The sequence below is a fragment of the Pipistrellus kuhlii genome, unplaced genomic scaffold, assembly GCF_014108245.1.
Source record: "Pipistrellus kuhlii isolate mPipKuh1 unplaced genomic scaffold, mPipKuh1.p scaffold_m20_p_5, whole genome shotgun sequence".
NCBI lineage: Eukaryota > Metazoa > Chordata > Mammalia > Chiroptera > Vespertilionidae > Pipistrellus > Pipistrellus kuhlii.
The window spans coordinates 31,123,552-31,140,394 of NW_023425551.1; the positions used below are offsets into that span (position 1 = coordinate 31,123,552).

At 36.6% G+C, this 16,843-nt stretch overlaps 1 protein-coding gene across 3 annotated transcripts in view; it reads left to right on the plus strand.

Moving 5' to 3' along the window:
• SESN1 (sestrin 1) overlaps positions 1-8,804 on the plus strand; it is an 88,390-nt gene extending 79,586 nt beyond the window's left edge. For 2 of the 3 annotated variants that reach the window (XM_036413328.2, XM_036413329.2), the window contains exons 6-10: positions 1,189-1,318; positions 3,183-3,313; positions 5,304-5,494; positions 6,696-6,840; positions 7,640-8,804. In XM_036413328.2, coding sequence (XP_036269221.1) covers positions 1,189-1,318; positions 3,183-3,313; positions 5,304-5,494; positions 6,696-6,840; positions 7,640-7,726 — 684 coding nt within the window. In that variant the 3' untranslated portion in view covers positions 7,727-8,804. Of the gene's footprint in view, positions 1-1,188; positions 1,336-3,182; positions 3,314-5,303; positions 5,495-6,695; positions 6,841-7,639 lie in introns of all 3 variants that reach the window. The other variant, XR_004983605.2, reaches the window with a different exon arrangement.
• Positions 8,805-16,843: the final 8,039 nt, after the last annotated feature.

Consider the following 16,843-nt stretch of genomic DNA (forward strand, 5'->3'; position numbering starts at 1 on the left):
CTACTAATCCTGTCTCAGGAATAATTATGGAGAGATATAAATCAGAAGAATCATCAATACATCATAGGAACACTTTCCATCATGATAATTATGAGAGAAAGTACTTAGTTCAGGAATGGTACTTTGTTTTAACTGTTGGAATCATAAGAAAATAAGTACCCCCAAAAGTATATAGTATTTTTTTTTCTCTTAACATAGACTTAACCTGACAGTCATTCTGCAACAAATATTTCTTGAATACTATATGCCAGGCACTATGCTGAAAATGTACTAATAAATTAAACAGACAGGCCTCCTTCCCTCATAAAGGTTTGGTCTTAAGGAAGCAGGCATTAAACCATTATCATGCAATAACCATTACAAACTGATTCACTCTCTGAAGTAAAGAGCAGAGTGCTATTTGAGAATAAGGAGAGTGACTGGGTTGGGGGTGGGGACTCAGGAGAAGCATGTAACCTGACACCTGAAGGACCAATGGGTGTAAGCCAGAAGAGAGGGGGAAGAACATTCGTGGCAAAAGGAGTTTGTAAAGGGGAAACACTGATTTTACATTTGAACACAGATTTAAATGTTAAGGTTTCTTACTATGTTTTATAAAGTATAAATTCCACAGATTGGATCCAGCTTTCATAGTAAGGGTGTAGCAGGGTATAGAAGTATAAATTGTTAGGCTGGTTTAAGACCATTTGGCCATTCCTCTAGTATCAGACCTGTCATTACAAACATGCCCCTGCTGTAGTCATCCCAGCAAGTGACAGCTGCCAGCCCCATTTGCAGAGATCAGGTAGACAACTCCAGCCCTATAAAGGACATGTTTCATTCTTACCAGTAATTGGTAAATTAGAAAGATAGGGCTGATTACTGTAATTTAGAGATGATAAAACATGTTGACAATATGCAAAAACACTTATACTTTTGTTTAAATTGATTGAGCAAATAAAAATTAACTTTAAAAATATCCATTTCTGTCTCAAATTGACAAGTAAGATAAAATTTTAATTTTTTAAAACCTAACAGTGATGACATTGATAATTTTCTAAGGTAAAAAAAAAACACAGAATGTATTCTTAAAGTAATTTTTCTCTTATAGTTTAAAATCTGCATATCTCTGTAACAGACCAAAACCAATTTTCGATTCACTTAGATGTACTAAAATTATAAGATTTATTTTTCGTATTTTCTCTTCAGATAAGTGATTCCTTCTTTGAGGTCGAAGCCCTCATGGAAAAGATGAGGCAATTACAGGAATGTCGAGATGAAGAAGAGGCAAGTCAGAAAGAGAAGGCCTCAGGTTTTGAAACAGAAAAAAAGAGAGCATGTTTGTCTTCTCTTCAGGTAAAAACAACTGTCACATACTGATTAAATTTCTATAGCTTACAAAAGAGAGCCCAACTTTTTTTGAGAGAGAATATTTAAAAGTTGTTAAACCTCAATCCAAACATGTCTTTTCTTTTAGAGACTATTGCATAGGTATTCCTGCTTATAAATAAAGAAAAGGAAGTTATAGTGAAAAAAGCACTAGACTAGGTGGAAGGACATTTGAAAAAATTAATTTATATACAGGCATATCTCAGAGATACTGAGAGTTTAGTTCCAGACCACCACCACAATAAAGTGTCACAATAACGTGAATCACAGTATTTTTGCTGGTGAAGGGTCTTGCCCTCAATTTGTAAGAAAATACATGATCTGTGAAGTATAAAAAATGAAGTATGCCTGTAAGCTTGTTTTTCCTTGAGGAAAAGTTTTTGTTTCTAGTTACTTGAAACTATAATCTCATCAAGTCTTAAAGATAGTTCAGAAAGGTTTAGAACAGAACATGAAACATTGTAAAAATGATCACACATACTTTTCTTCATTTATCATTCTAAAACCTTTGTGCTATTAGAGAAATAATCCTCCTATATGATAAAAGCCTAGTATTCTAAGTGTCTGACCAGTCATTTGACTAGTCACTATGATGTGCACTGACCACCAGGGGATAGACGCTCCAACCAGTAGGTTAGCTTACTGCTGGGGTCTGGCCGCATACCCTGGCACTGCATACCCTGGAGTCCTCCTGTGGTCCCTCCCTGGCCCCTAGTGCACCAGTAGGGTCCCTCAGCCTGGTCCCCGCAGACCAGGCCAAGGGACCCCACTGGTACACAAGTCCATGCATTGGGCTGCTAGTATTATATATTATAGGACATTAATAGTAAAAAAAATAGTTCCAGTGCCAAAGTTTAGAACAAGCTGATTTGTTATTACCAAAAAGATTATCCAAAAGGATATTCATACTTTGAATACATACTTTTAAGTAGAACCAAGTATCTATAAACTGGAGATGGAGGAAGATGAGCCTGGATGAAAAGTATAAATAATTCAACCATGAGTATTTTTTAATAACAGACTAGTGATCCGGTATGTGAAATTGTGCAGCCCTGCCGCCCCACCTTGACACCCTAACCTCTCCATCCAGAACGCCAGTGTACCTGGCCCGCGCACTGAGTGGGTGGCAAAGGACTGGTGAGAGGGCCGCTATGGGCTCTCACCCCCACCCTCCCAGCATGGGATGGTCCTGCCTCCTCCAGGCATCTCCCCGCTTCTGCCCTGTCTCCACCACACCACACTTGCAGGCTCCTGTTGAATAGTCATTACTTGTGAGTGCGTCACAACTATTAGCATATTAGCTCTTTATTACATAAATACAGACAGTCCTCGGGTTATGTTGAACTCAACATATGTTGTTTCGTGGTTACATCGCCATCTCCCATTTGTTTATAAAAAAAAGTTCCGTCATTTCAACGTATGTATTGTACATATGAGCTTTATGTTTTTTATTATTTACCAAAAGTAAAGGTCAGGAATTGTTTTCTTTTAAATTTTTCTAATTGTCCAACCAGTCATTTCATTACTTCATTACTACTGTGTATGTGCTCCATGTGAATGGCATAGGTGCTTATGTGTGTTCCAACTTACGGTGAAAATCACGCCGTAGGAATTGATCTCCAGCGTAACCAGAGGACCTACTGTATGCTTTTATTATATTCCACTTACTGGCAAGTGAGCTACTTCTCTTTATAGTCTTAAGACTATTTTAGTTGATATTGGTTACTCAGGGCCCAAGAAAAGGTTATCCTATTTTTACTTGTTGGTAAAATGAATTTTAACTAGCATCCTATTTTTTTTAAAGTTTTCAGTAGTTTTTGTAATTATTTCAGATGATGATGAAGTTACACCAGCAAGAGATATATCTCGTCACTTTGAGGATACTAGCTATGGCTATAAGGATTTCTCTAGACATGGGATGCATGTTCCAACATTTCGAGTCCAGGTAAAATTGCAATGTATTTTATACACATACTAATATTAATACATAATAACTCAATTTGACTTAAAGAGCCACGTGGATTTGAGAAGTATAAAATGTTGCAGAATAACTTCTAAGGCAGTTCCCTTAGATATATTTATTCTACTGTTAAAGGTGTATATATTATTGAAGTTCATAAACCAGTAGTTCAGAATTCAAAATACATTCACCCATAAAACAAAATTACAGCAGTGGTTATAGTCCTAGATGCTGCATAAAAACTCAAAGTTCTAATATAACTAAACAATAAGTTATATTTAAATGTAGCTAGCACTGGTTTTTCTCCCCCTTCCTACAGAACCCTAATTTAAAATGAGGTTATTTCTGCCCTGATAAGCACCAATCCAGAATGACAAGAGAAACATCCTCAGCATATCAAGCATTATATGTAGGTGGAGGGAAAGGGATGAGAAAGTCAGAGGTGAAAGATGTGTTTAAATACAGATACCAAAGAAAATAAAACATGACAATTACAGTATCCCAAATCCTTTTAAAATATGAACTGAATGTTATTTGAGGCAATGACAATTTTTGAGGATTTTATATTTAAACTTTGGGGGGATTCACATAAATAAAAATTCCAAAATTACTTAACAGCTATCTCTCAGTGAATAAAGTTAGTGATGTTGGGAATAGAATTATTGTTGATGGGCCCATTTTCTTTACCTCCCAAATAATTAACTTTGAAATACACAGTAAATTTCCCCAGTGCCCTTCTGTCCATGGAACATAAGGAACTGGTGGTCCTCCAGGGTACCAGCATTTCTCTTTTTTTGTTTTGCAAGCATATGTTAGAAGCAACAGTAGCTGTATCCCCTAGTACCAGAATAAAAGTTGACAATCATCAGTTAGCAAATATTTACCTATTCTGTGCTTTAGTTTTGTAAGACTACTTCTAGCCCATCAGTAGAAATTACTGTATTTAAAAGGTATTTTAAAATAATATATATTTAATTCAGGTGAGTTGATATTCCAAACTTTTCCATATTGTGAGGGACCTGTGTTAAGTAATAACTAGTTTGCCAGGATTATGAAAATGCTTGAGAACTATAAGATTTCATTTCTTTGCTCAAGGAACTAAGATTATTTAAGGGAATAAAAATAGACACAAGGAAGTTATAGTGTTTCTACTTGATAGTGAAATTGTATCATGAAATATAATAGAATTAAAGCAATGAGGACTGGACATTTTGTGGAGGGAGATTAGGAATTGAGATGATTGAATGGTCCAAAAGCATGGGCATTATATGCAGAGGACAGTAATTGAGCAATTATTGAGCATAGGTTAAAGGATATAGTGAGTGAGGAAGACAAAGAAACTGGCAGGGTGAGCTTTAAACAAAGGGTTCCTACTTCAGACTAGTGGGAAATTGATCAGGCTTGTAGGTTTTGACCAGATTAATTTCATGGTATCAAAGAGGTGTTTTGGGAAAATAAATATGGGAACAGCATAGAAGTGGGGGCTTTATTAAGTTTTGTTTGAGGTAGGAAGCAGGGAAATTTAATGTGGAAAATCTAACTAGAAGACCCAGTAAACAGGTCTGAGTCAAAAGATGCAGGAAGAAAAGGAATGAATGATGGGATATTTCAAAATAAAACTTGAGGACTGTTTGGATGGGTGCAGTGATGGAAAAGGAGATAGAAGGCTCCTCCGGATGCTGAGAGAGGAGACAGAGAAAGCTGACAACATTGGCCTATGTGTAAGAGGAAGAGAGTACACTGGTTTTTAAACTGACTGAATAATAAATATAACCTTTTGTATATTGTAGTATCGAAATTGAAAATATCTGGCTGGAGTGAAGCTGAGAGCTAGGGATGTACTGGAATGGCAGTGGATTCCAACTAACAATAACCTTACCACACTGCCGATTGCTAGATATAGGATAATACTTGGCCACATTTTAATTATTCACTTTTATTAATTATTCACTTTTATTCTATTCTCTGTATTTAGGACTATTGCTGGGAAGACCATGGTTATTCTTTGGTAAATCGCCTTTATCCAGATGTGGGACAGTTGATTGATGAAAAATTTCACATTGCTTACAATCTTACTTACAATACAATGGCAACGCACAAAGATGTTGATACCTCAATGCTCAGACGAGCTATTTGGAACTATATTCACTGCATGTTTGGAATAAGGTTAGTCTGTTTTCTTATGTTTACAAAGAGGTATTTTCCATTGGACTAAATTATTCAGGTACTTGGAACACATATGCACACAGACACACAAGCTCAAAACAATCCCTTCTCCAGTAGCTTATTTTTATGCCTATATTTCAGAGAACCAATTTATAACAGCTTGGTTTGTTTCCTCTTAACTAAGCAGGATGGAGAGTTAGGGACATTGACAAGATGCTTCCAGGGAAAAGGAGGGAGGGCAGGTATTATCTATTTCCTGATACACTTACATTTCTACCTTCTTGGAACTTGGTACCCTCATAGTAGTACCCCTCTAGCTATTCTCAAGCTCCTTCAAAAGCTACTCCCTACTCCCATGGTACATCAAAGTGTGAAGCGTTCATGTCCTGACTTAGGTATTCAGCCACATTATTATGTTGTTATATAGAGAGTGCAGCTATTAATACTGCTTTCTGACATATGCACACAAACTCTGTGCAACAGCACTTTGATTGTTTTAGCTATTAACTTTAACCTCCTTAATGGGTAGGACGAGCTTTGTAAGAATTTTCTCCCTTTTCCATTGAAAAACAAACAGGAAATTTTAGTCCTTGGGTGTTCTAGAAATCATCACTTAGTGGGGTAGAGCATACACTGCAGCCTTTGACGATCTTGGTTTAAATCAGAACAGTGTCTCCTAAGTGCAGTAGACACTGTGAGGCCATATATAGACCATCTTTCCTCTGGACTACCTACCCTGTTTTCCCCCCTTTTTTTTAATCATATAACCCCAGGATCTTGGGAACATGAGAAAAAGAATTCTAATTATTTTATTTACACAAGTGAATTACAATTTATATATCTTGTAATAGTACCAATAACAAATATTGTCTGGTTAATTTCAGCAATATTCATAAACTGTTTCTAGAATTTGTACCTTAGTATGGTTGCTTATTCATAATTGTACAATAAATATATACTGCTGTTCAGACACTGGCGAATTTTTTGTTCCTCTCCCTAACTTGTTTCTTATCCATTTCTACTCACTAATCCACTCCCATTTAAACATTGTAAAGTTGTTATTTGGGGGGACAGCTGCCTACACAAAGAGGGAAAAAGAATGTAGCATTAAAAAAAAAAAAGAATATAGCATTTATTAGTGGTTTCTGTACTTTTGTAAGAAGGAAATATCTCATATAGTTCTCACTTTGTCTTTTAACAGATATGATGACTATGACTATGGTGAAATTAACCAGCTGTTGGATCGTAGCTTTAAAGTTTATATCAAAACCATTGTTTGCACTCCTGAAAAGGTTACCAAAAGAATGTATGATAGCTTCTGGAGGCAGTTCAAGCACTCCGAGAAGGTATGCCTCTACTGTGTATTTACTCTGTAACTTAGTGGTTCTTATTCTCCTTCACTTAATCTAAAGCATCTCAAATCTTTCCATCACCTCTACCAACCCAGAAAACATTCCAGCACAGCTGCCTCACATACCACTTGGGAGAGAACCTCCTGGTACGGAGTGAAAAAAATAAAGACAGGTGATCTGGCCCATCTTGAAATGTTGTCATGGATGTCACTACTTAGGAGAAGATTATTGTATAAGAGCTCTTTAAAAAAATTTTGTTAGAAATATCTGGTCTAGTCTTTGATTCATCTTTAGATAGACTTTATTGAATGATGATTTGACTAGGGAAATTGACATTTTAATAAAGCACTGTCTAGATTTTCTGAAATATAGAAGAGATGTGATCAAACATAAATAAAAGCACAAAACAACTACCCAAAAAGAGCATCAGATAGCTTTTGTTTGAAATACTGATATTCTGGCCCAACCGGTTTGGCTTAGTGGTTGAGCATGGACCTATGAACCAGGTGGTCACGGCACTTGCCGGAATTGTAGCCTCGATCCCCAGAAGGGGGTGTGTAGAAGGCAATTGATCAATGATTTTCTCTCATTGATGTTTCTATCTCACTCTCTTCCTCTCTGAAATAAAAATATTTTTTAGTAAAACTTAATATTCTGGTCAGTAAACCCAAGACTTCTAAGTTATTCAGTGGGACACAGAAAATGTACTTGATTTTTGGTATTTATTAGACATACTGAGAAACTAATTGTGAATGATTATAACCTTACCTTAAATGTTATGTTTTATATGCAGGTTCATGTTAATCTGCTTCTTATAGAAGCTAGGATGCAAGCCGAACTCCTTTATGCTCTGAGAGCCATTACGCGCTATATGACCTGATGCCTTTCCTTCATTCAAGATGATGGAATAATCAGCAGATATAGTCTACGAGGGAAAGGTTCTAACCCAGGACCAATGGTAGATAAAAGAATTCAGAAATACATTGTGCCATGATTCCTTTAGTTTCTGCTATTTTACTGTGGAAATACCACTGTTGGCACGAGCAGTGAATGCTTGGCAGCTTCAAGTTTAGAGCTGTGAAGAAGAGTTGCCATTCACAGTATTTTGCTTTTTGAAGTACAAGATGCTGTATAACTGTTTTAATACAGCAAATAGTAACTCTCCAAATTCTGTTGCTTTTATGTTTTAAATAAGATAACAAGAATTGGAGCATGCAAAGAATGGGACTTGGAAAATGACATAAGCCTTTTTACACAAAGAATTTTAGATCTTGGTGCTGCTATTCCTGCTGGTGGAATGAATAGAGTGGCTGTTCCAGTTAAGCTATTAGTAATAAAGTGAACACTGCTACTATCTGAGCCTACATACATAATTTTTGTGGTTTCAAATTAAACTTGCATAGTATGTATTAATTTTGTTGCATCTAAAGCATAGAATTATTACTCATAGCTCAGCAAAGACTGTTTTGATAACAGTACAGTTCTTTCATTATAGTTTTTTTAATTCAGTTATTGGATGACATCAATTACACTGTCATTCTTAAAGATTTCCTTCAAAAAGCAATCTTAAATGTAAATGAAAAAGAAAAGCTAGCTATCTCTTGATATGCTGTTTCTCAAGATCCTCTAACACTGGAGGGCAGCTATCTTGTGCAGTGTTTTTGTTGCCCGCCCGGGAGTTGGGGGCAATGTGGCGATAGTCTGCTGCACAGCCCAGGTGCATTCTGCTCCTGCCCACCTCATTGACCCCACTTTAAAGATGTGCACTCCGTAAATAATAAAGCTGGAAAACATTTTCAGTCAGGTTATCAAACTTGATTTACAAAAATGCTGTTTGTGTGAAATGCAAACAGGTTTGAAAAAAATGTGTTGAGTACTTTGTATTCTGGAAGCCTGAACTGCTTTTGAAGTCTGTCAGTATTATTGGTATTTTTCAATAAAGAATAACTTTTCTCCAATTTTATTTGCTGTCTTAATCTCTTTAAAAAGTCATGACTAACAATTCTGAGTTTCATTAGCCAGGGTAGATTCACACTTAAATAATGTTGTATCAGATGAGAGACTGCTCTTAAATGGCAAACTCAGTTATTTTGTAGAATTCAAAGAAAAGTGGACCTTCAGAATCTTAGGTAAGACTTTTTTATCTTGGAAATGGCTGGTATGGTCTCATGCCTTGAATTTTTGAACTGAGATATTTTAGAGTTCAAATAGAATTATTAAAAATTATTAGGAACAAGGACTTATTAGGGAGTGACTATATAACAAAAAAAATGGCAAACTAGAAATATCGGGTCTAGTAATAATTAATGTCGTTTTTAAACATTCGTTTAGCAAAATCTTGCTTGGCGTTGACTTGTATTGACATAACCTTCAAACACGTGGTATCTACAGAACGTGTGAAGTGCAATTAACAAGTTTTGCTTGAAAAAGTTTGTGTTTGGTTTGGTTTTTGTTGCAAAACTAGGGCTAAGAAGATGGCGGATGAAGAGCATATTCGGCACTGCATGCTTTACGAGTTCCAATTAGGAAGAAAAGCAAGTGAGGCTGCAAAAAACATCTGTAGTGCTCTTGGTCAAGATGCAGTTAGCGCCAGAAAATGCCAGCGTTGGTTTGAGAAATTTCGCGAGGGAAATTTTTCGTTAGATGACAAGAGTGGTCGAGGCCGTGTGTCCAATTTTGATCAAGAAGCTCTTCAAGCTCTGTTGGTGCAAAATCCTCAAATTACCCAACAAGAGCTTGCGACAACTTTAAATTGTTCACGAAAAACAATTTCCAATCAATTGCGTGCACTTGGCAAAGTCCAAAAGTTTGGAAAATGGGTTCCTCGTGAGTTGACAGACAACAACCGAAATCAAAGAGTCACAATTTGCAGTTCGCTCCTCTCTTGTCAAAACCGTTTGCCGTTTTTAGAGCAAATTGTTACCGGAGCTGAAGAATGGGTGCTGTATGTTAATTTGAAAAGGTGGCCTCAATGGTTGGACAAAAATGAGGCTCCGCAGCCCACGCCAAAACCTGACTTGCATGAGAAAAAAGTGATGTTGTGTGTTTGGTGGAATTTTAAAGGAATTCTTCATTATGAACTTTTACCATCTACCCAAACCATTACAAGTGCAGTGTATAGTGCCCAATTGGAAAGGTTAGCCCAAGCTTTAAGAGAAAAAGATCCCGCGCTGATTAATCAGAAGGGCGTAATTCTTCACCACGATAACGCACAACCGCATACTGTAAGAATCACTGCTGAAAAACTGCGCCAGTTGGAATGGGAAGTTCTCCCTCAACCTGCATATTCTCCTGATATTGCCCCTTCCGATTACCATTTGTTTCGTTCTTTGCAAAACTTTCTTCTTGGAAAAAAATTTAATAATGAAGAATGCCTCAAAAATGCATTGACAGAATTTTTTTCATCAAAATCACAAGAATTTTACAACAGAGGGATTAAAATGCTTCCTGAGCATTGGGCACAAGTAGTAGAAAACAACGGCAACTATATTGTTGATTAAATTTTGTTGTATTGTTTAAATAAATTCGATTTAAAAAAAGTATTAGAAAACGACATTAATTATTACTAGACCTAATAGTTCTAAGTTTAATCAACACTGTTGAGCTCAGTCTATTGCCTACAAATATATAATGTGTGAATGAGTGTCAGAGTAGGAAGATACAATTTTGAATAGAAGTGATACCTGCCTTCAAGGATATATACCCTAGGACCGTGGTTACCAAACTGTACTCATAGGCCACGTGTGGCTCTTCCACAAAATACCACAGCCTGGGAAAGTCTATTTTGAAGAAGTGGTGTTAGAAGTAGTTTAAAAAATTTGACTCTCAAAAGAAATTTCAATCATTGTACTGTTATTTGGCTCTGTTGACTGAGTTTGCTGACCACTGCCCTAGGAAGAAGACAAGATTATCCCTAATCAAATAGAAGTTGATTATTCACCATATATAAGTCCATTTATGGTTACCTTACAAGAATGTATATATACATGGTCCTACCCATTGAATTTCCCTTTGCCCTCTTCTGTCTGCTGCTCATCATAGTAATGCAGGTGAAACTAACAAGTGCACTAGATATAGTTAAAATTTTTACTCATTCTGCTTTGTCTTAAAAATACAGAGATTGTGATCACAAAATCAACTGAATGCATTATCTAAGTTTATAATCACTTATAAACCACAAGTCAGAATAAAAATTTTAATGAGTAAAATAGTATGTTTACACCTAAAGTAATAAAGGCGTGTATGTGACACAAAATTATTTCAATGCCTCACATTTAACAGGTGCTTCCTCTTACACAGAATGTTTTCTTTAAACACTAGATTTCTAATATTACTATAATCTAGTAGTTTCCAAAATAATTAAGGGAAGGTGAAATAGAATACTTTATGGGCTATCAAAACCCTCACCCCACAAGAGGAAAATTTTTTCTTAAATAATCCTGAAAATATTTCTGGTTGATGTTTCCAGGATTTCGTTATTTAAATCAGGTTTTTGGAGTAAAATTTGGGGAACTTTTTTATTAGGCCAAACTTAATTCAGTCTCTCTCATAAGAATGAGATTAGGACTGGCTGGCATGGCTCAGTGGTTGAACCACGAGGATATGGTTCGATGCCAGTGGGTGGGGGGCATGCAGGATGCAGCTAATCAGTGATTCTATCTTATCATTGACTAGAGGCCCAATGCGCAAAATTCATGCAAGGGGCTTGGCCCGGTCCACTAATCATTCTTGAAGGTCATTCCGCTGTCTAGTCTAATTAGCATATTGGCCCGTTATATAGGATTAGTGGCCCAGTGCACAAAATTCGTACACTAGGAGAGGGGTGAGTGTCCATTAGCCCGGCCAGCTGGCATTCCTCTCCAATCTGGGACCCCTTCGGGGATGTGTTGATCCCATAGGGATCGGGCCTAAACCAGGAGCTGGACATCCCTCTCACAATCTGGAACCACTAGCTCCTAACTTCTCAGTTGCCTGGCAGGCCGGCCATTTGTGACTAGTGAATACAATAGACGAGTGGGGAGTCACATCATCCATGAAGCTCCTCATTCCCCATGGAGACACTAAGGTAACAACAATATAAGGACCAAACTCTGGAAACAAGTTGGGAAACTACAACACCCAAGTGAACACAAAGCCAGAAGGAAGCTGCACTGAAAAGTCTGTGGCATTTTGCTCATCATAGCCCCTTGCCCTACTCAGCAGTGTGACACAATTGAGAGGAAACTCCCAATTCCTGCCTCTTAAGACAGAAAGCACTTGTGTGTAACATTCTGGCTGTGTGAAAGTTGCTTGAGGGACTCGATTCTCACTGACTTGCAGTAGTGGGAGTGGTGGTATGGTTTGGATGCTGGTTGAAAGCCATTGAAAACAGAAGAGAGCACAGGTGCATTAGAAAAACAGGGAGCCTACAGTTCTTTAAGCAGAGGGTGCAAAAGAGTACAGACAGGAATACAAAAATTGAAACAGTTCCTGAGGAGAAACGGGGGCAAGTCTGTGAGGGAAATGAAGACAGCTGTCTTCCCTAGAATGAAAGTACACACACCAACTCAGAGAAGATACATCTCTAGAAAAAGTTTGTAAAGTTGAACTTCCAGCCAGGCTTTAGGCACCTCTTCAAGCCCCAAATCTCAACGAAGTACACAAGGCATATGAACAGATGAATATGGCTCCAATCTAAAACAAAAATCTAGGAACCAACTATAAAGAAATACAGAATATAAACTCAATGCCTGAATTACCACTTTCAGTTTTTGTATAGAATTTTAAAGGCAAAGACAAAAAAAAACAAACCCAAAACTACAAATCTATGTTGATAGGTACAAAATAAAGTATAATTTGTGACATCAATAACAAAGTGAGGGTAGGCAGAGATAAAGGAGTGGAGTTTTTGTATGCAATTCAAGTTGTCATGACTAAGATTTTTTTATATAATCCACATGGTAACCAAAGAAAATACCTCTAGATTTTACACAAAAGGAAATGAGAAGAAAATTAAGGCATGTCACTTAAAAAAAAAAAGAAACACAAAGGAGAAGGAGGTAAGAGGGGAAATGGTCAAAACTACAGAACATACAGAAAACAATGAACAAAATGACAACAGTATTTTCCTATCAGTAATTACATTAAATGTAAATAAGTGTATTGAAGTCCTCAAAAGATAGAGAATTTTTTAAAAGGATCTAACTAGTATATGCTGTCTAAAAGAGACTAACTTGAGAAATAAGGACACACATACAGGCTAAAAGTAAGAGGATAAAGCTATTAATATGCAAATGGTAGCTAAAAGATAGCAGTGGCAGCTATGCTAATATCAGACAAAAGGGCCAATTCACCATGAAGATATGACAATTCTAAAAGAAGATTCCAGTCTTTTTTATTTAATTGATTTTGGAAAGAAAGGGAGAAGGAGAGAGAGAGACTTCAATGATGAGAGAAAATCACTGATCAGCTGCCATGCACCCCACTGGGGACAGAGCCCGAAGCCTAGGCACGTGCTCTTGACTGGAATTAAACCCAGGACCCCTGTCTGCAGGCCAACGCTCTATCGACTATGCCAAACTAACTAGAGTGAAGATATGATAATTTTAAATACATACTCTGAGTGGCCAGATTATTATGATCTCTGAATGCATAACAATCTGGCCACTCAGTGTGTGTGTGTGTGTGTGTGTGTGTGTGTGTGTGTGTGTGTGTGGTCCAACCAGCCTGGCCAGGAGGAGGGGACATGGGCAGTTGGCCGGCCGGCCTGCCTGCTGGTCGAAATCCTGGTCGAGGGGACAATTTGCATATTAGCCATTTATTATATAGAATATACACTGAGTGGCCAGATTATTATGCATTCAGAGATCATAATAATCTGGCCAGTCAGTGTATGTACAAAATACCAAAGCTAAATATATAAAGCAAACAACATAACTGAAGAGTGAAATAGATAATAATGGACGGTAGATTTAATACCCCACTTCTAATAATGTGTAAAACAAGCAGAAACAAGGAAACAGAATTTGAACACTATAGACTAGTTGAACTGATCATACAGACACTTCATCCAACAATAGCAGAATATACATTCTTCTCAAGTGCACATGGAACATTCTCCAGGCTGACCACATGTTGGGCAATAAAATAAGTCTTAACAAATTTTAGAAGATTAAAATCACCCTAGCCAGTTTGTCTCAGTGGATAGAGCATCATCCCGAAGACTGGAATCCCAGTTTCAAGGACATATACCTTGGTTGGAGGCTTGATCCCCAGCCCTGGTCAGGGTACGTGCAGAAGGCAACCAATATATGTGTCTCTCTCACATCCATATTTCTCTGTCTCTCCCCCTCCCTTCCACTCTCTCTAAAACTCATTGGAAAAATATCCTCAGATGAGGATTAACAACAACAAAAGATTGAAATAATATAACATTTTTCAATCATAATGCAATGAAACTAGAAATCAACAGCAGAAAGAAAACCGACAATTTATAAGTGGTAATTAACACATTCTTAATCAACTAATGAGCCAAAGAAGAAATCACAAGGGAATTGAATTGGAGCATATCGTAAGATAAATTAAAATAAAGACACAACATACTAATACTTATGGGATATAGTAAAAGTAGTGACAAGAGGGAAGTTATAAGGTTCAATCCTGGAAGTTATAAATTCTTACATTAAAAAAGAAAAAAAATATCTCAAATCAACAACCTAACTTCACTCCTCAAAGAACTAGGAAAGAACATTCTAAACCTAAAGTAATCAGAAGGATGGAAATAATAAACATTAGAGCAGAGCTAGACAGCAGATACAGAAAAAAATTTATTTGATCATATTAACAAAATTGACACATTCTTAACTAGATTAAGAAGAAGAAAAAACGACTTCCAGTCAAGATGGTGGAGTAGGTAAAGCTTTGCTCACCTTCTCCCACAACCACATGAGAATTATAACTAAATTATAGAACCATCATTGAGAGCTACCTGAAGACTAACTGAACAGTATTCCTATAAATAAGGATATAAAGCAGCAGCCATATTGAGTAGGAGGGGCAGAGGAGTGGAACAGGCAGGTCCCCACCCATAGTGTGGCAGTTAAGGTTCAATTAAGATTCAGGAGAGAGATCTCCGCTGCAGAAGAGAATCAAAGGTCCCCAGTCCCATACCAGGCTCCCCAATCTGGGGCATCAATACCAGGAAGAGGAGTCCCCATAACATCTGGCTGTGAAAACTTGGGGAGATTGCATCAGAGAAGGATGGTGGCCTACACAGAGTTTTATCTACTTTGACATCTTGACTGGAAAAAGGCATAAAGTCCAAGAAGTGCATAGAGTCATCCCAAACAAGATGAAACCAAAGAAGCCTACACCAAGATACATCATATGTATATTTGAACTGCCAAAGGTTAAAGGCAAAAAGAAAAGCAGTTAGATTCCTACTAGGGAGCTCCCATAAGACTGTCAGCTGATTTCTCAACAGAAACTTTGCAAATCAGAAGGGAATGGCAAGAAATATTCAGTGGTGAAAAGCAAGGGCCTACTCTACCCAGCAAGGCTATCTTTTAGAATTGAAGGAGACAGAAAAGGTTTTCCAGACAAGAAAAAAACAAAGAATTTATTACCACTTAGCTAGTACTACAAGAAATGTTGAAGGGACTTCTTTACAAAGAAAATATTTTAAAATGTAAATATAGAAAAAAAATAAAAATTTCACTGACAAAGGCAAACAAAAGCAGTGGATCAAACAACTCTAAAGCTATTACAAATATTAAAAGGCAAAAAATAGCAAGATCATGTATAATTATAAAAATAAATTAAGGAATACATACAAACACATACACACAAAGTAAGTAAAAAATAATGACCAAAACAAATATGGAGTACAAATTGTACTGATTTTAGAAGGTGCTCAAACTTAAGTGACCATCAATGAAAATAGATTGCTATTGGTATGTATGAAGTACATGAAAACCACAAACCAAAAATCTACAAGAAATACAGAAAAAATAAAAGGAATCTGAGCACCACTATAGAAAGTCACCAACTTATAAGTGAATAGAGCAGGAGAATAAGAAAGGTACAGAGAAGAACTACAAAAAACAAACAGAAAATAAAATGGAAATAACTGATTTAAATATGAATGATTCAAATGTTTCTATCAAGACATACGGGTGGCTAAATGGATAAAAAGGCCCATACATATGCTGCCTACAAGAGATCTACCTCAGGTAGAAGGACACACAGACTAAAAGTAAAGAATGGAAAAAGATACTGCAATGAAAATAGGAGGAAGGAAGGAGTTGAGGTAGCAATACTTTATCAGACAAAATAGACTTTAAAAAAAAAAAAAGACTCTAACAAGAGTCAAAGAAGGGTATTTCATACTCATGAAGGGATCAATCCAATAAGAGACTATAACTCTTGTAAATATCTATACATCCATTGTAGAAACACTTAAATTCATGAAGCAAATACAGGGTGGGACAAAAATAGGTTTATACTTGTTCTTATGGATTATAATTCAAAAATAAACTGTTTTGCATACTCATAACTGTAAACCAACTTTTTCCCACCCTATGCTGATAGACATAAAGGGAAAGATGGAGAGTATGACGTAATAGTAGGGAACTTTAACACCCTATTGACATCAATGGATAAGTCAGACAGATAAAAAAAATCAAGGAAATAGTGACCTTAAGTGACACCTTAGACCAGATTGAGTTAACATTTTTAGAGGATTTCACCCACAAGTAGCAGAATACACATTCTTTTGAAGTGCACATGGAACATTTTTTCAGGATAGACTACATTTTAGACCAAACAATTCTCAATAAATTTAAGAAAACTGTAATCATATCAAGCAACTTCTCTCATCACAGTGATATGAAACTATAAATAATTTCCCTGATTAGTGATGTTGAATGTATTTTCATATGTCTACTGAGCATTTTTGCATCTATGTTCATGAAGGATATTGACCTATAATTTTCACAAATTAATTAACATGATACAGCAC